Below are 20,064 nucleotides of genomic sequence, written 5' to 3' on the forward strand. Positions count from 1 at the left end.
CTCCCATTGATTTGATACTGCAGGTAAAGCCCCTCCCAGTGGGCGTGTACTCACGAGATGGCATCCACCATAGACAGGCCCATCATAATGGAGCAGGCCGCGTGATCTTCACGGTAATCTGGCAAACCGCAGATACAGTAATAACAGTCTCCCAGAATCTTGATCCTCAGCTGGTGGTGTTGCTGTTAAAACATACAGTCAGATAAGAAATAAAAGTGCCTTGCCATAAGAGCAAATAAACTGTGTGTGGAAGTGTCAGTGTTTCTTGTATCCTTAATACTGGTGATTATATGCACATTTGCACCATGGAAATTGGCCATAACATATGCTTTTGTACTCTTTACGGCTTTTTTTGTATTTTCTGTACAAGGAGGACATATATAAATGTTAAAAATGTGTGTGTTAGCTGTTTTTACTCACTGCTGCTAGTTTGTCGAAGCGAGCAAACAGTTCGTTGAGAAGTTTGACGAGTTCTCTCGGAGTCACGGCAGACGACAGCTGTGTAAAGCCTACGATATCTGCGAAAAGGATACTGGAAGACAGAGATCATTACATTAGTGTAAATTCAGCCTTGTTTAAGTCAACATAAAATGACAAGCTGTTTTATTTCCACGATTTGAAGTATTTCTGACTAAAACAAGATATTCAGCAAGGAAAAATATGTAGGTTTATTTATTTTTTATTTTTTTATACAATCATTAGGACCAATTTCTCAGTTTCATTCATGGACTGACAATGCTTTTGAGTGTATTGACAAATCTGGGTGAATCTTTTGGTGAACAGATTGAAAAGAATAACTGTGGTGAATCAAAATCCCAGCACTTGTGGTAATAAAAGAAGACAGGGTGAAAATCATGGACTGTTGGTGTTTTACCTGACATTTTCGTGGCGGTACATGTACATGGTGTTGAACTGCTGAGCATCTGATTTCTGACTGGCTTCTTTTTTCATGCCCTGAAGCATCTCATCTGCTATGTGCTTCGGCAAGATGGACAACAACAACTCCTCCTAAACACACATATAGAGAGAGTGCCTGTCAAGTTTGGGAACATTAAAAAAATTAAAATGTTTTTTTTTTAAAGAAGTCTCTTCTGCTCACCAAGGCTGCATTAATTTAATCAGAAATACAGTAAAAACAGTAATATTGCGAAATATAATTACAAATTAAAATAACTTGAATATATGAATGAATATATTTTAAAAAGTAATTTATTCCTGTGATCAAAGCTGAATATTCATCATCATTACTCCAGTCTTCAGTGTCACATGATCTTTCAGAAATCTTTCTTTCATGATTATTTGCTGCTCAAGAAACATTTCTGATTATTAATCAGTGTTGAAATGAATGATCAATTTAATGCATCCTTGATGAATAAAAGTATTACCTTCACTCTTTTGTTTATCTTATCACAAATGTTTGAATTAAATCATTGTTTCCACAATAATATTAAGCAACACAACTGTTTTCAACACTGATAATAATCATAAATGTTTCTTGAGCATCAAATCATTCTGAAGGTCGGATCATGTGACACTGAAGACTGGAGTAATGATGCTGAAAATTCAGCTTTGCATCTCAGGAATGAATTACATTACAATAGAAAACAATTATTTTTTCAAAATATTGCTGTTTTTTCTGTATTTTTGATTAAATAAATGCAGCCCTGCAAACTTTGTCAGATTCAGATTCAGTATGTTTCTCATTTGGTGGAGCATCAACAGGTGTGTCTAATGTTTGAAACATTTTTTATGTGCTCTCTCTAGTTCACGAACAAAAGAGTGATGTGGGATTTTGGGAGTTCGATCGGAGCACATTAGTCTCTTGATGCGGTTGCCATAGAGAGCTAAACCCGTCAGCTGTGCTCTGATTGGCTGAATGCACTCAACTCCCAGAAGCCCCCACTGCTGCTATGGCATTCTGAGTTTGATGGGGTATCTGGAGAGTGGAGACCATGTGACCACACAAGCAAGTCGGACAGAAAGAGATGCTGACAAAAAAGCAATTAAACCGGAGAACAGACAGTTTGGTGCCAGCGTTTAAAGATTCCACTGAAACACTTAACAACAAATAATGGAACATGTTGTCAATGTGAATGGGGTAAGTTGTCACAAGGGAACCTGCCATTAAATTGCAAAATTTTAACAGTAAAAAAAATATGAAACACAATCCAATTCAATAGCAAAAACGTAAAAGGTAGCATACAAAAAAAAACCTTGAAACTCTTTCCCCATTAAACAATGTGCCCCTTTCAATATTGCTGTTTGTTTGAATGGTCCTAAATAGCTAAATTGACCAATGGTATAGGTTAAGGGTGGGACTGTCACCAACAGCAGGTGGCATGAGTGTTTTGGAAAACATTTTAAGACAGTTTCTATGTTTGAAATTCGGTTTTGTGAAGCGAGTGGACCAGAAATTATATTTCTCTAGATATGGAAAAGAAAAAGATGGTAAGCCATCTAGAGGAGTGGATTTTCTCCTTTTTTACCTTTTCCCCAAGACACACACACACACACACACACACACACACACACACACACACACACACACACACACACACACACACACACACACACACACACACACACACAGAAATACTTGCTGTATGATGTACATTGGATTATTAGTCATTTAAAAAAAATAAATATAAAGAAAATCTGTAATCTAGTTGCAAAGTTTAACTTAATGTACTAAAAGGACTAAAACTGAAATGCAAATATACAGACAGTTAAAAAAACTAATAAAAATTGCAAAGACACAAAGCTAAATTACTAAAATTACCCTAAAATGAAAATGGAAAATATACAAATGAAAACTAATTTAAAGTATTAATAAAAACGATAACACTTTACAATAAGGTTTCATTAGATACATTAGTTAACTAATAATAAACAATACATCTACAGCATTTATTAATCTTAGTTAATACATTATTAAAACCAAAGGTTGTATTCATTGTTTAATACTCTGTGAACTAAAAATGAACAGCTGTATTTTTATTAACCAACATTAATTACAACAAAGGTTAATAAATGCTGTAACAATGTATTGCTCTCTGTTAGTTCATGTTAACTAATGCATTAACTAATGTTAACAAATGAGACCTTATTGTAAAATGTTACCATAATAGCTATAATAATATCTCAATCTGCTAAAATAACACTGTTGTCAGAACACAAATCAGTTTATGATAACCTCCTTGTTTTCAAATAAAAGTCTTGAATTAAAAAGAAGAAAGTTATTTGCATCTAAAATGAAAATATATGTTGATATGAATGTGTTTTGGTTGCACCTAAAACTAAAATGACACAATGTTTTGCTATAAACTAACACATATGCAGCTCTTAAATAGCAAATAAATGTAAATGTTCGGATGAACTAACCCTACTGGAGCAATTAAATGAGATATTATTTATATAAAGGATAGGACTGATCTTAAAACTTAGTTACTGTGTGACCAAGATAAAATAATGTGTGATGGTAAATTTGGACTCTTGGGTCTTTAGTGTCGCTGCTGTGACAATAACAGCAGCCTGGGGAATGACTTCATTACTGCAAAAAGAGTGGCAACAGAACACAACCTGCTCTGTGTGTGTGTGTGTGTGTGTGTGTGTGTGTGTGTGTGTGTGTGTGTGTGTGTGTGTGTGTGTGTGTGTGTGTCCTTGTCTCTATTCTGCTCAGATGTGCCAATAACAGGTAACAGGACACAGGGGCTCCAGAGCGGAGCTCCACCACTGAGCCCAATTAGAGCATCTCTGTACTTTCATTACTCACACACTCACAGACATGGATTAAGCATCCGGTACACTTATTAGAGAGATAATTTGTGTTTGCAATGCATGTTTGTGTGTACCTGTTGTTGACCCTGTTCCTTCAGCGTTAGACTGACTTCCAGAGATTGTTTGGCCTCTAGGAACGCCGTGCGGTACTTGCGGTCGGCCATGAAATATGACATCACGCCCACCAGCACAGCAGCAAAAAACAGCATCAGATTCGCCACAAGCTACGAGAAACAACACACTTCTGCTTGAATATACACACTCCAGCGACACAGAACATTATGTTTGTTTATATGGAAAATAGATGTCTGAGTGATGTTTTTGAGCCTGTCCTATGACGTCAATGTACAACTGTTTCTTCCAGTCACAAATGTGACCCTGGATCACAAAACCAGTCATAAGTCGCACGGGTATATTTGTGGCAATAGCCAACAATACATTGTATGGGTCAAAATGATTGATTTTTCTTTTATGCTAAAAATCATTAGGATATTAAGGAAAGGTTATGTTCAATGAAGATATTTTGTAAATTTCCTACCGTAAATATATAAAACATTTATTTTTGTGGGTGAATGCATCACAATCGTGAACATAAATGGACAACTTTAAAGGCGATTTTCTCAATATTTTGATTTTTTTGCACCCTCAGATTCCAGATTTTCAAATAGTTGTATCTCGGACAAATATTCTAACAAACCATAGACCAATGGAAAGCTTATTTATTCTGGTTTAAAGTGATGTATAAATCTCAATTTCCAAAAATTTTCCCATGTGACTGATTTTGTGGTCCAGGGTCACATTACATCAGATCCTTCTGTGAGCTCCACCTCCATGATCATGACATGAAACACATGACAACCCTTGCAACCCTCGGGTGTCATAAATCCCAGTTTAGAGACTGATAGCATAATTATACCACAGTACCACCACAGTATTGTTTATAAGGTTTGGTCAAATAAAAAAACTGTTAATTTACATTAAACATATATTTACAATTTTGAAGTTAGTAAGACTTTATAAAGTGTTTGAAAGAAACCTCTTAAGCGCACCATGGCTTCATTTATTTGATCAAAAATACAGTAAAATTTAGCAATAATTTTGTAAAATAATAATACAATTTAAAAGAACTGTTTTTCTATTTGAACATATTTTAAAATTTAATTTATTCATGTGATCAAAGCTGAATTTTCAACATCATTACTCTTCAGTGTCACATGATCCACATGATGTTAAAACAGTTTTGCTGCTTACATTTTTTGTGGAAATGATCTTTTGTAACATTATAAATATTACAAAAGATTTATAATGTCTTTCTCTTTTATTATAAAATCTTTTGTAACATTATAAATGTCTTTACTGTCACTTTTGATCAATTTAAGGTATCCTTGCTAAATAAAATTATCAATTTCTTTTTAAAAACCTCTTACTGAATGGTACTGTATGTGTAAAATTATATAAAATATGTTAAAGTTTCCTATAAAATTGAAAAACTGTTTTTATAGATATTATAATTTAATAAAATGATTTCACATAATTTGTACATTATGTGAAGTACCATTTTGATATTACCCTTTACAAAAAGTACTGCGGCAGTAACAATATTATTAGATTTGATAAACACCATGGTAAAATGATCCCAAGATATCTGAAAATGGTAATCACCTTTACAATAAAGGTACTGTGGTGATACAATGATATATGCCTATCTGTGGCAAGTCTCGAGTCCCACGGAGGAGCTCCGGAAGGAGAAAAGGAGGAGTGAGGACAGTGAAGGACGAGAGAGGACCAGGCCTGGACTATTTATGTTAGTTTTTTGTTTTTGTTTAAGCGGCAGTAGTTTGTGAGGGACTGCCGCTTTACTTTCGTTTTGTTGTTTGTTTATTTTATTAACAAAATATGATGTTGAACTTTCGTGGTACCTCCTCCTTCCCTGAGCCTTTAAACGTCGTCACTCCAAATCACTGTAATAATTTATTCACTTACAGGAAAGTTTTCGTCCCTGTTATTTGAAGTACCTTGGAGTATCTGATTATGTAACCTGACAAAACAAGAAGTAGTCCAGTGTAAGTGTGTTTGTGTCACCTGTCTGATCAGCACTGTTAACTGTAGCTTATCTTGTTGTCTCTGCGCAATAGTGAACCCCAGCAGCAGCGTGTGCGCGCAGCACGAGAGTGCGCTCAGGAGCGCGATGTGCGCGAGCGTCAGCGGGAGCGTGAGGAAGAAGGAGAAGATGAAGAATATCTGCCACCCGACCGTGTCACCGGCTTCGTAAAATCCCGCGAAGTTCAAACTGAAGTAGCACAGCACGTGGACCGTGATGAGCAGCCACAGCGCGTACGGCACGAGGCTCCGGGACACGGCCTCTGGCAGCAAACGGAACCGGGACACGATGTAGAGCAGAATATCCGAAACCAGTCCACCTGCAGCCACCGCGAGCGTGTTGAGTTTATCCGGAGAGTAAACAACCGCGCACATGATGATCACATAACTGTTGAACACAGCCGCGAACACGATCAGCACCAGTAGCGTCTCCTGCCGCTGGCGCAGAAAATACGTCTGATAAACTTTCTCGAGAGACTCCGGGTTAAACTTGAGACGCATGAAACGCGGCAGAGACAGAGACTGAAACCCGCCGGACCCACGCGTGTGCGGCTCCGCCACGGTAACCGTTACCGGACCGTCCTGAATCCCGTTCACGGGCATACTGCAGCTCCAGTCAAGTTTCACGTGTAATAATAGACTACTGCTATCTGTGGTGGATCCGTCACGGCTGTCCGGGTTTATTCCGCTCGGGTTTGAGTTGAAACACACCGGAGAGGTTCAGTCTGTCATTCCTTAATGATCTCCGGCTCCGTTTCCATGACAAACACATCTCGAGCTGCTCTTCCACATCCTTTAATCACAACAAGAACGAAGCAGAAACAAAGCAAATTGGTTAACGTTACAGTTACAAAAAAATTTTGGTCATAAGTTATCATGTCTCTGTAACACTAATACATAATTAACAATTCAATATTTAAAAAGTAGGCACCACAAAAACGCTAGTGTTTATAAAAATAAAAAAAGAGTAGGCTATAGCGTTTGCCTCAGTCGTTTAGCATTTAATGTCATAGCCTATAACATGCGAGGTATCAAATTTTCATGTGATAATTGCTTAAGATTTTATCACGGTATACGGTATTTTCACGATATATATATATTTAGTACTAGTCTAGAACTGGTTTAATAACTTTTTTTCTTATAACAAAAATAACTGAACATTTAAAAACCATAAAGTAGCCTATAGAAATGTATAAAATAAACAAACGTTTCAAACACATTAAATTGCAAAATAATTATATGTAAGAATTATTATAAAGAACAATATGTGTCACTTTACAATAAGATCTCATTAGTTAATGTTAGTTAAGTAAAAAAAAAAGTATGAAAATAATTTTAAGTAGTCAGTGCTGCGATGAACAGTTGCGAACACAAAAATCTGAATGGCTGTTTAAAATCATAGACAGTAAAAGAAATGGACACAGCGACCCCATTGGATTCAACGGAGAAAAGTGAAGTCAATTTGAAGCACTCACTTCCTGATGGCTGAGCGTACTGCGCAGACTCAAACTGAGCTAGACGACGTAGATGTGACGCGAGAAATCTGAATCATTCCCTTCCGAAACTTGCAGAGACGGAGAGTGTGAGTAGGAGGTGTCCATGAGCTAGGAGCAACTTTTGCTAAGTATTCTGATTAATTATTTTGTCATTTTGCCTCCACGTCCCCCCGATTGCCTGTGAGCTTCTCCTCCTGTCTATACGGTAATTTCTCTACTGTGCGACAGAGAGTCGCGTGGTTATGACGCAATCGTTAGCCTATTTTTACAAAAACTGCTTCTACGGGGCCATAACGTAAGATACAAGATAATGGAGCCTTTTATACATTTTCGTGTTTCTTTAGTAAATAAATAATAGACAAATGGAGTCTTTAAACGTCTCAGATGTAAAGTTATTCGCTTTCAAAGTGACGCCAAAATGAATGGGAGTCAATGGAATGCTAACAGCAGGTGATGGTCTGCTAATCAATGGCGGCGCCTGGGGAAGCTTCAGTTTCCGGCTGATGGATTACCCCCTTGTTTAAAATACTGTTCGGAAACAGAAAGTAGCACAGCTGCTTTGTTTACGGGGTAACCGGGGTAACAGCTGAATTTCTGGTGTTCCATCAGCGCCATCTGCATGTCAGAGAGTGGAAGTGCATTTCCACCATGCGCTGCTCATGTGTGTTGGGCTTTGCAGCATAAGGAGGTATTGTGCATTTTAACGAGTTGATGGGAAAAGTATTTTTAAAATGCATTCAAATAATTCGGAATAATTCATTATATATAATTATTCACAGTATTTTGAAGTGCCCACAATAACAATATTGTGCATGTTCATTATCGTGCTATATCGTATTGTGGTATATCGTATTACCGTATACCGGCACATGTCTACTACACAATGTAGTTGTGGTCTGACTAACTGCGCCAAAAAAAAAAAATTCACTAGACCAACATAATATGATTGTATAATTGGTTTAAAGGGATAGTTCACCCAAAAATAACAATTGTGTCAATATTTATTCATCCTCATGTTCCAAACCCATATGCGGTTACTTTTCCCACAGAACGCAAAAATAGAAATGTTCGGATCTTTACACAGAATTTGCCATACAACAGCAACTAGGAGCTGTCAAGCTTTAAAAACAAAACAACAACAAAGAAACACCACAAATGTATCATAGTCCATAAAAATGATAAAATCTAGGTATGTTACTATTCAATTTGACAAATAAAAAACTGAATAAACAAAATTGTATCTTACCTGATTAAGGTGGAAACTTGATTTGTTAGGCTCCCATTGTTATTGTGGCAAAAGACTAACATTTCCAGTTATTCTAATCCCACCCCCCAAAAAACATTTTAGATTAAATCTGGATTATATTAACTGAGATTTACAGTTACCCCTGTTAAAGGCAAATATTCCATCTTGAAGTTTTGGTAAACAATCCATGCGTCGTCACTTATGGTTTTCTAATAATCTTCATGTTAAACTGTCAGTATCAACACTGAACCTCAGCAACAAACAGCTCCAGCTCTCTCTCTCTCTCTCTCTCTCTCTCTCTCTCTCTCTCTCTCTCTCTCTCTCTCTCTCTCTCTCTCTCTCTCTCTCTCTCTCTCTCTCTCTCTCTCTCTCTCTCTCTCTCTCTCTCTCTCTCTCTCTCTCTCTCTCTCTCTCTCTCTCTCTCTCTCTCTCTCTCTCTCTCTCTCTCTCTCTCTCTCTCTCTCTCTCAGTGTTGCTGCTGTAACCAAACCCAACTCTTTCCAGGTTGCTACAGTGTGTTCTCTTGTGAGTATAAGGCTCATACTCAAGGGAACTATACAGAAATGTGTTGTCGCACTAAGTTTTCTATCCTATAAAGTGTTGTAATGATCCATATTTAATGGGTTAGTTCACCCAAAAATGAAAATTCTGTCATCAAATACTCCCCCTCACGTCGTTCCAAACGCATAAGACTTTCGTTCATCTTCAGAACACAAATGAAGATATTTTTGATGAAATCTGAGAGCTTTCTGTCCCTTCATTGACAGCTACGCAACTACCACTTCGAACATGAACAAAAGTCGTACGACAGAATTTTGGGTGAACTATCCCTTTAAGGCTGTTAATCTTCGTTTAATATGTAATGTTCATTTCTGTTTGTTTAACATGTTTTCTTATAGAATCATAGAACATTCATGTTGCAAAAGCATTAGTAACATTATAAATGTATTTTTCATTATGCGTGGTGTTGCACACATACTCATTTGTGTGAGTTTTTCTACTTGCAGGACTCCACATCCGTCACAGGCATGAGCTTGCTGAGGTGTCTCCGTCCTACAGCGGGTGTGTAAGTAAAGAGCTGTTTTATTGAAACATTTGACCTTTCTTCTCCAGTTACACTGATAAAAATGATTTTGTGGTGAAGTAAATACGACAGAAAAAAACAAAACAAGTTAGTTCAGGCAAGAATTAAAAAAACTAAATTCTATATTAGTACTCAATTCAAGCGTGTAGAAATGAAAGCGTATATATCAACGTTATAAAATTACTCAACTTTTCTGATACTGGTGTTCCCATCATGCACTGGGCCTTGAATAATTATTACGGTTGATTTTTCACTGTTTTCCAGCTGTATTTACACTGTTTTATCATTGCTTTTGTGGTTAGGATTAGTAACTTGCCATTTTGTGACATTTGGAGTTCATTTTCTACTCAAAATGACACATTCGAACACAAAAACGATCCATCAAATGTTACCGTCATTGTGTATTGTCTACCAAGTCTCTGCGTTCTCATAACTGTAAGTTTTGAAATGTAGATATGGTGTCTCACAATATCTATTGTATTATTTAATTATTATTTAAGTTAAGCATATACTTTAAAAGTGTGGTTTAATTCAATGCTATATTGTTTGAGTGAAATGTAATTGCAAAGGAAACTTCAACTAAATAGATATTACTCAACCTTTTACTAGCCAAGTTAAAATGACTTATTTTCTTTGTTACTTTCACTTAACTTGGGTAAGTAGAGTTTACTTAATTCCATATGTGTGTGAAATTTACTTAAAAAATATTTGTGCAAAAATTTGCCAAAGAAAAATTAAGTCATTTTTACTTATTGTTTTTTTCCAGGACGTCCTCTGCAGAGACGGACAGTGGACTGAGTTGTGATCCTCATGGCCGCTCGGTCGAACAACAGGAATGTGTCCTGTTGTTAAAGCTTCGAAGCCAAATGAAACAGGACTGAACGAATGAATGAAGGCACACCAAGTAAATATTGTTTGATAAATAATACTAATACTTTTTCTGTATGGGAATTAATTTAATATTTTCTTCCAGTTTTTTAATGAGATTTTTGAAAAAAACAAAATCACTCCAAACTCATTTGTATTGTAATACAATTCATGTATTTTAGTACCTTTAGCAATAGGTGCTATACTAATACGTACACCTTCTTTTGAAGAGGTATTAAAATAATGTTTCTGAAAAGAATTGGCCTTAAACAAAAGAAAATACTAGTAAGAGGAGAGAGATTAAAAAATATGTGAATAAATATTGTAGAGGACAAGAAATTAATTAATACAAAGGCTGGTTCAAAATGGATAATAGCAAAGCATGACAATTATAATTGATGATAATTATGAGACTTAAGTGATTGTTTTAGCACCTGTAAAAATTCTGAAGAGACACATTTGAGAATATTTGATGCATATATATATAATTGTTTAAAACAATTGTTCTGCTTGATGAATGAAACAGAGGGGACATTATGTTCAAATTCATGAAATGTGTGTATATTTTACATTTATTTATTCCTTCACAGGTGATCACAGAAGATCACAGATAAAATTTTCCCTCCGCCACATTTGAGATATATAGCACAGCAGTTTGTACAACTTTAGAAGATCCCAACGTGTTTAGAATAAAAATATTTAACTAGAATTGTGTGTATAAAGTACATTCAGAATGATTGACCAATGAGTCAAAATAGAAAAACATTCACACATAACATCTGTGAACAGGACACACAATCAACATCATTTTCTTAGAATAAAGTCCAGTCATTTTGTTTTTAACATTTCACAGAAATAGAATAAAATAAACGATCGTATGAATCAGTAGACTGGTTTCTAATGAAATCTAAATTGAAAACATTCATCGTGTCATTGTCTTTAACTTTGCAAGTACAGCCTACGTTTAACACATTTGCTTTTTACAGACATGAGGTTTTGTTCTGGGATTTAACTTTAGACAAAAAAAACAAAACAACTAAAATTATATTAAGATATCATTGTCACAGAAATCGTTTCATCTGGAGGCTTTTGTTTTATTTCTATGATACTCATGATGACTTTAAGATCATTTCAATCCCCGCTGATGACTATGTACCGTACGTGGTTGATGACTCAACCAAAGTTCATTGCCTGTCGCCCACAGGCGGGTTGCGTGCGCAGTTCCAGCGGCGCCTGGCGGTCAGAGCGGGTAGTGCGGCACGCTGATATGCTGGTGGAACGCGCCGTGATGCGCGCCGTACAGCAGCTCCGTGGACGCGCCGCTCAGGCCCGTGCACAGCGGCTCATGGTTACTCAAGACCGTGGACAGATATTTAGCCTCTTCTGTGAGTCTCTTCACCTCTTTCCTGAGCGCTGCGTTTTCCTTCTCCAAATTTTCACTCTCCTAAATCACAAAGAGAAAACAAAAGATATTGATTTAAGCTCCAGGGGTCATTTTCTGAAGAATATTGAAGTATTCATTCAACAGAACATGAATTTTGAGTTGTGTCCTCTAGAGGTCCTCAAAGTTACAAACACCGCAGAATTAGCACACACTATCCTATTAATCAAGGATTACACTCATTTCTGACGCATTTATGAGCTTTTCATAATACTGGGTTAGTAATCCTGAGTATTGAGTATGCAAGATTTCATGCTGTACATTCACGGTAAAGGGATAGTTCATTTTGTTATCATTTACTCACCCTTTTGTTGTTTAAAACCTGTATGAGTGTATTTCTTCTGTTGAACACAAAATAAGATATTTTAAAGAACATTAGTAAGTAACCAGACAGTTGACAACACCCATTGACTTTCATAGTTGGAAAAAAAAAATGGTGCCGTCAACTTTTTGGTTACCAACATTCTTCAAAATATCTTCTTTTGTGTTCAACAGAAGAAATAAACTCATACAGGTTTGAAACAACTTGAGGGTGAGAAAATTAATTTTGGGGTGAACTATCCCTTTAATGAGGTAAGAATGTTTGGTTTGTGGGTGTTTGATGCTGCTATTTAGGGTCAACGGGGGACCTTGTTAAATGATGTTAACCTAAGGTTGTTTCATGTATAATATTTATAAAATGCTCAAAAGTCAAGTCATTTTGTTTGTATTGCAGTTTTAACAATGCTTCAAAACAGCCCTAATGAAAACTCCCCTACAGATGAGGAGGAATCAAAGACTCAACTGCATTGTCCTCTGCCAGGCACACATCTACATAAATGTCCACAGGTACATTTTTAACAAGCTACATGTCTAATAATAGAGAAGATAGCGTGCATATGTTTATTGGCCATTATTTTTAGTTCGTTTAGGGGGTCATGAAGGTTCCCGCTCAGCAGCGTCACCGGCCTGTGATCTGCAGCTCGACTATCCGCTCCGATGCCTTCCAGTCACTAGGGTAAAACCCCTCTGACAAGCGTCATTCAACTTTATCTGCCCACGGCCTATAGCGACACCTTACCAGAAATGATAACTGAACACTCCCCTTTGACGGCCCACGTTTCTCAGGCAGGCCTCAACCAAAAAACACACAAACCATTAGAAGACACTACAGGAAACGTGTCATACGGAGGGAAATTTCAGCTTCCTGTTTATCAAGCATAGCCGTGAAGAGTGAAACCACATACTACACTGAACACAGTGAGTCTCCCTTACACAGAACTGAGTTAATGACTTTCCTCTGTGACATATTCAACTGAATTTTTTGTTATTTCATATCTTTAGATTACTATAATGAATCTCAGATTAGTTTCAATTAATCTGTAATATCATAACATGATGCTGCTCTGGATACTAACACTGCATGCTTCTCATTTAAAATAAACTGAAATGGCAAGAAAACCAGATTTAAAACTATTGTGTTTTTCTCTGGTTTTGATGATAAATCGTAAACAGATGCACACAAGACATGCACACCAGTGTTGTTACTGTTAACGAAAATATTAAAAATAGTTTTCGTTAATTGAAGTAAAGCTGAGGTAAAATCAAATAGATGAAAAACCGAAATAAATAAGAAATGAAAATTTTAACTGTTGGCTTGGCATTTAATTACTAGAATAAGTACTAGAATTACTAAAACTAAACCTGAAAATAAATTAATGCTAAAGAGATAATAATAATAATATCATTTTAGAAATTAAACAAAAAAAGTTTGAAAACTGAAAATATAAAAATAAAGGATCATTTAAAATAATAATAAATATTAGAGCCATTACTCGATAAAAGGATATCAATCAGGATATCAAGCATTATCGGTGTAAACACTAAGTATTCATATTTGCTGATGTGTGACCTATGTGTGCATTTCTCAAAAGCTGTAAAACCTCAAAATCGAAATGATATGCGGTTCCTGTTAAGTGGTATGTTCCTGTCGGGACAGCGTCTCCCACTTTGTGTTTAACCGGTTGAGTTCAGGGGAACTCACATGAGGTCTGTGTGTGTGTATGTGTGTGTGTGTGCTATCAGATAACTGTTACTGAGAATTACAGCGGGGGCTGTCAGGACTGACAGCAGGTCAACTAGCTAATCAAACCAATCTCTTGCTGAGAGAAAACTGCTACTGAGTTCACTTTGATATCCGCATTTATTCTGTGAATCAGACCAGATCTCATTCTCAAGCAGAATCCCTTCAGTAGAGTCACACCAATCACTAGTGTATAGAAGCTTATTCAAAGCTGTAGTTCACTCAAAAATGAAAATACAGGTTCATGTTGTTTTGGCTGAGGGATGGATGTGTGCCACTGAGTTGTGGTAGTGCAGCCCTTGTTAGAGAAACCCGGTCTAAACCCTTCAACATTTTCGTCCTATTTCTAAACTTCCTTTCATGGCAGAATTCCTAATAAAATGTTGTATTTTGACCATGGAAACCGTGTTGGTCTTGTCTTAGACCTGAGTGCGGCGTTCGACACGCTGGATCGTATCCTTTTGTTTTTGAAACATTGAGCGGTGTGTGGCGGGGTAAAAGGATTAGCCTTATGTTGGTTCTGTTTAGGGATGCACCGATATGAACATTTTGGCCGATAACCGATAAGTCTTTATATTTGAAAGCCGATAACCGATATATTGGCATATAAATCTAAATCCAAATTTTATGATTACAAAAACAAGTCTGACCATTAAAAGTCGTGTCCCAAGCACACAATTATAAAGTTCTCATCATAATTGTATGTAGCCTATATGACAGATTTGCGCTGTACATGTTGCACTTAACTGTATTGATCTTTTTTGAAGTTATTCCGATCATATTTCAAGCAATTCAAAACCATGGTGGAAAACAGTGTGCATCTGAAGCGTCTCAGATGAAGGAATAATCCATTATTTATCTGCTTTAATATATCGGCCAGATTTTCTCATCAGGCCGATACCGATATGATGGCCGGTATATCGTGCATCCCTAGTTCTGTTCTTACCTGAGGGTGGGACATTTGCGGTAAAGATTGGGAATCATTATTCTTCTGCTGCTCCTGTAACTTATGGGGTACCTCAGGGCTCTGTTTTAGGGCCGGTACTTTTCTTCCTTTACATGATTCTGCTGGACTCTATGTTTAAAAAATATGGCATTTCATATCATAGTTATGCAGATGATACGGAGCCGTATATCATCTTTTAAAGCGGGAAGTAATGTGTCTGCTGGATTCCCTTGAGGAGGTGAAAAAGTATGTTGTGTTTGCCAGTAAAGAGTATGGGGCGGTTTTCAAACTGTTTAAAAAGTCATGCCACTAACTTAGGCGTAATTTTGGTTAATGATTGATTGATTATCTCCTCTCAGCCGTATCTATCATATCACTTCTCTCACATTTTCATCTGCTCATTTTCAAATTTAGCGTGCCATGTTTGATGTCTCTCAGTTCTCATAACTAAACGTGACGCAACATTTGAATGTGCGGAAACGTGAATGAAAATATCTTGTTTTGTGTTCCAGACAGTCAAGCGTGGAACGACATGAGCGTGAGTAAATGATGACGGAGCTTTCGTTTTTGGAAGGACTGTCCTTTTGAATCGATCATAGAGTTTGGAGGATCTATTCTTGTTGTTGATGTATTGATGTAAAGATGAGCATAACTGCACTGGGTCTGTTCTTGTGCGTCCTTAGAACACCATGTGCAGTTATCAGAGGAGAGAAAGGACATGAGTAATACCAGAGGGAAACACCCATTTAAGATGCTGAATGAAAGTGATAGAGGGTTTTGGATTTGAGTAAGAGCCAAATACAATCCAAACGGTTTGATAACTGTTAGACAGGCGTGTGCTCGGGTTAAGAGCACAGTCATTGAATGTACGGATGCAAAGCATCACAATTCTGTTAGAGACCTAGAATAAGTCACGCAGATTTGAGGATTGTTGTTGTTGTTTTCTTGATAAATTACAGAGAATTTACTAGGTGCCGCTAGCTGAGCGGTTCACCCACGCCATGTAATTAATGCCAGAATCTGAAGCAAACAAGACCAGAGCCACAACAAGTGTGAAGCACGACAGAAGCCATGACGCATCACCACATGGTCTGTAAAGCTTCATGTAAATACAGAGCCGATCAGCATAACGCCTGTAACACAGCTGGACGCTCTTCTCCTCTTGGATTTGTCATCATTTTATTTTCGGGTTTCTTGAAATGTTTGTTTGGTTGGTTGATTTTCCTAAAAATCTATTTTTTGTCTTCCTAAACCTTTTTAGGATCTGTCTGCCCAGCTAAAGCCGCAGCCACGCCACACTTTGAGCATGTGAAATCTGCAACGGTTGCACAATGACATGCGGCGTCTGTGGCATATCAGTCTTCAATTGATCACACATCTGTACGTGATACGAATTCGCAGGTCAGAGTTCAACATACTTTAGGAACGCAGCGAAATGCAAAACATCTTTGCTTGTGCTTGCATTTCCTGTCTCCTGCATTTGTAACTATATGAATGGAAGTCAATGGAACGAAAAGTGTTGTGTGAATGAACAGGGAACATTCTCAAAACTTCCCCAACGTTCTGGCAAGGTTCTCTCAAAGTTATGAACAAACATTCTTCCAGTAATGTCAATAGAATGTTAGTTCAAAGTTATCTGGTCTAACGTTAGCACGTAAACATTATCTATAAATCGCTCATGGAATGTTTTTTTCTGTTTTTTTTTTTTTTTTTTAATGTACCTACTTGTTTCAGAATGTTCCGAAAACATTCAAAAGTAACGTTTTGTTTTGCAATTTGGAATGCTCACATAACCAAGAAAATAATGAACGTTCAGAAAACATTCATAAAAAGGTTAATGTTATCATTAGCCTACTTAATAGGAACGTTAGCATAACGTTCTTAGAAGATGTTTTTGTTCGCTGTGTGTATCTTCTGACTGATGTCACAGTTTGCTGCACGCAACAATGCATTGCATGTCTGTTTAGTTGCAGAGCTGCTTATACGAGTCAATTAGAACGTGTTTGTGTGGAAATGAATGCATCAGGTGTGTATGTTTGAAAGTTCTCACCAGGTGCAGACTGTCGGCTTTCTGCGTCTGTCTCATTCGGCTCTTCTGCGCCGCGATACGGTTCTTTTCTCTCCTCATGACTTTCCTTACGTCATCCGACGAACCCTAGAGATCAGCACACAAGAGTTCATGCACAAAAACACGACTTTAAAGTTAATGTGAATGGCATTTGCAACATTTTACTAGATGCTTTTCGTCATGATAGAATGGACCGCCACACATTTCTGAGGAAGCTTTTTGACCAGGAGGAGGCTGAAGGTCCAGAGCTTGTTCACGTATCCCAATGGAAATGTTTTTTAATTTCAAATCGTATTATAATTAGCATTTTTTGCTGTAACTTCTTTAATATCAATGTCAAGTGGCATTACATCACTGTGTTGACTATTGGCAAGAATTTAGCCTAAAAACGACTGTTGGTTAACATTATGTTCCATGTCTGCACAACCTACTGCAGGTGATATCAGCCGAAAAGAAAATTATATTTGTATGAAACCTTTTGAAGACAAACTTTGAAATGACATGCACTGATTAATTTTGCACAATAAGACCAAGAACATTTTTCTCCATCAGTGTTATTTTAGTATTATTTATATACTATTATAGAATTATTTATGAATATTTTGAATTAGCTTTTATTTTGATGTTTTCCGTTTTCTTTTAATTATAGTCATTTTGTTTTGTGCTTTTGTCATTTAAATTTATTTATTTTTTTAATACTTCTAAATAGCTTTAATTCATTTTAATTTCCGTTTCAGTATTAGTAATTTGGTCTAAATTGAACTTTTTCATCTAACATTTATATTTAATTTTTATTTCAATTACTGAAAACAATTTTTAATGGTTTAAGTTTTAGTTAACAATAACGATAACACTATTCTCCATTAAACATATATTTTTTAAACTTTTGATATCCACCTCCAGGTCGGCACGTTTATCACATGTGGTAGACAGGTGACATTTTCAAAGACAGAAGGCAGTCTTTTCCCACAACCCCTGTTTGCAATGACGTTCTTTTCTGAACCCACAAGAATCAGTGACTTTTTCCATATGACAAATTCACCAGAAAAAGAGACCCTCATCGAGAAAATGTGTGTGTGTGTGTGCAGTGTCTATGAGTAGCTCAGTTTCAGGTGAATTTAGGATGGCATTTGCTGTCATCCAGCTGTTCCATGATGAAAGTAGATTTGTCAATGAAGCATTTAGCCGCAGTTTACAAAGCTTTAAAGTATTTGCAATGAATCAATTGGTACTTATTTTTAGTAAATGTGCAAAGTCAGTTCAAAGTGTCCAAACACTGTGGCCACTGCATTTGCATGCATAAGGCATGCAACCAAAACATGATTTGCACTGTTGCTATGTCTGAATCATGTACTCTCGGTGATAAACATCTCTATCGTCCGTCGCGGTTGGAGAGGATGTAGTGGCCGTTGAAGTAGATCACCTCTGCTCGTATGGCCTCGAGCCATCTTTAACGGCAGTTTCACAATCACTAACATTCTGTCAAACTCTCTCTCTCGCTGCATGAAGCTGTGTGCAGCACAATAGTTCTAGTCGGTTGCTCAACACTAAAGCTGATTACCTTTATAAATGTTGACAAAGCATTTCAAGGTTACGGTAGTATGTGTTCGGACTGAAGGTTCAAATCACCACCAGCCTCATGACTTCCATTCAACACAATCATAATCTTTCATACACACATGTGCAAACCATAGAAACATGCTAGCACTCTTACTCACAGACACAATTGGAAATGCATGTGAAATCTACAGTACAATACGTGTTTAGATGTCAATCATTTCCTATTCAACTTAATATTTAAGTTTTGTCCATGTTATATCCCATCTGGTTAGATGCATGTTGCATCATTTATTTCAACATTGACTAATTTAATTAAATTCAGTTTAAGATAAGTCAATTATTTCTGTAATAAAAAAATGTGTTTTTTATCACTTTAATATATATATATATATAATAAAGTTAAAATGTTTATACATTTTTTCAATTATATATAGATATATATTGTGTATAATTGTATTTTGTCTTTTATATTGTTTTATCTTATTTATATATTCCGTTAATTATTATTTGTAATATAATTAAAATGTTTATTTAATGTTAACTGCAAAATACATCAAAATATAATAAAATGAATTATTATCATGTATCCTGTATGTTTGTATTTCTAATATACTTAAATAAAAAATCTATTTATTTATATTGCTTATCATAATAGTAATAAATAAAGTAAATAAAGTCATGTTTTAAATGCATTTCCAGATGCATGGTGCTGGTTAAGCCTCTCTTACCTGTCTGTTGCCCGGTGAGGGTGATTTGGTGTAGCTGGTGTCGTTATTGTCAGAGCCCTGAGCCATGCCACTTCAGTCCCTGTGAAACCTTTGACCTCCTTCAGAGTCTGTCTTCTGCTGGTGTCTTTCTCTCAGCCTGTGTATCTGTCTGTCTGTCTCAGTCTATGTGAGACTGCATGTGTTCAGAGGAGAGACGTGAACTGATGGCGGTCCACTGACGAATGAGTAGAGACAGCAGCACTCGCACGCTTTCTTTCTCGCTCTGCTTCACTCCTCCTCTCTCTCGCCCTGCCTAATTAGCGACGTGTGATTGTGGTCGTAGATAGAAAACCTCTACTGCACTAGACTGGAAGTCACATGGTTCCTGGAAACTTTGCATAAAGAGTCTTATTCGCAGCAGAGCTGATGAACCTTCACAAACAGGACAGACTGTCAGAGTATCACATCATCTCCACATGCAAGCATGGTTATTGGCCTCAGAAAGTATTTAGGAAACTTAAGCAACACTTGAAAATAAGAATGGCATTGCATTAGATAAGAAAAAACATGAAATAAAGTGCCATTTACATTAAAGAATGATTAGCACAAGCATATTTTTTACATATATGTGAAAATATTCAAATTTTGCTCACAAAAAGAGGATGGTTGGGTTTTAAATGCTAATACAATAGATGAAAATGCTGAAAATA

At 36.6% G+C, this 20,064-nt stretch overlaps 2 protein-coding genes and 1 long non-coding RNA gene across 3 annotated transcripts in view; 1 reads left to right on the forward strand and 2 right to left on the reverse strand.

The window, feature by feature from the left end:
* The window catches only part of adcy3b (adenylate cyclase 3b), an 18,809-nt gene extending 12,425 nt beyond the window's left edge, over nucleotides 1-6,384 (reverse strand). Inside the window, exons 1-5 of the mRNA XM_081378125.1 lie at nucleotides 5,860-6,384; nucleotides 3,852-4,001; nucleotides 875-1,008; nucleotides 421-532; nucleotides 55-182 (exon numbers count right to left, since the gene is read on the reverse strand). Of these exons, the coding sequence (XP_081234251.1) occupies nucleotides 55-182; nucleotides 421-532; nucleotides 875-1,008; nucleotides 3,852-4,001; nucleotides 5,860-6,378 (1,043 nt within the window). The 5' untranslated portion in view covers nucleotides 6,379-6,384. The remainder of the gene's footprint in view (nucleotides 1-54; nucleotides 183-420; nucleotides 533-874; nucleotides 1,009-3,851; nucleotides 4,002-5,859) is intronic.
* A 4,259-nt stretch (nucleotides 6,385-10,643) lies between these two features.
* batf (basic leucine zipper transcription factor, ATF-like) lies at nucleotides 10,644-19,652 on the reverse strand. The gene is made up of 3 exons (XM_081378513.1): nucleotides 19,376-19,652; nucleotides 17,070-17,174; nucleotides 10,644-12,014 (listed from the first exon to the last, which is right to left on the reverse strand). Exons 1-3 carry the CDS (start codon nucleotides 19,439-19,441, stop codon nucleotides 11,811-11,813), a joined length of 375 nt encoding a protein of 124 aa, XP_081234639.1. The 5' UTR covers nucleotides 19,442-19,652; the 3' UTR covers nucleotides 10,644-11,810.
* LOC308698440 overlaps nucleotides 13,154-20,064 on the forward strand; it is a 29,228-nt gene continuing 22,317 nt past the window's right edge. The window contains exons 1-2 of the long non-coding RNA XR_014031060.1: nucleotides 13,154-13,250; nucleotides 15,532-16,420. This is a non-coding gene — a long non-coding RNA (uncharacterized lncRNA). The remainder of the gene's footprint in view (nucleotides 13,251-15,531; nucleotides 16,421-20,064) is intronic.

Source organism: Scardinius erythrophthalmus (assembly GCF_964197995.2).
Source record: "Scardinius erythrophthalmus genome assembly, chromosome: 11".
NCBI classification, from domain to species: domain Eukaryota; kingdom Metazoa; phylum Chordata; class Actinopteri; order Cypriniformes; family Leuciscidae; genus Scardinius; species Scardinius erythrophthalmus.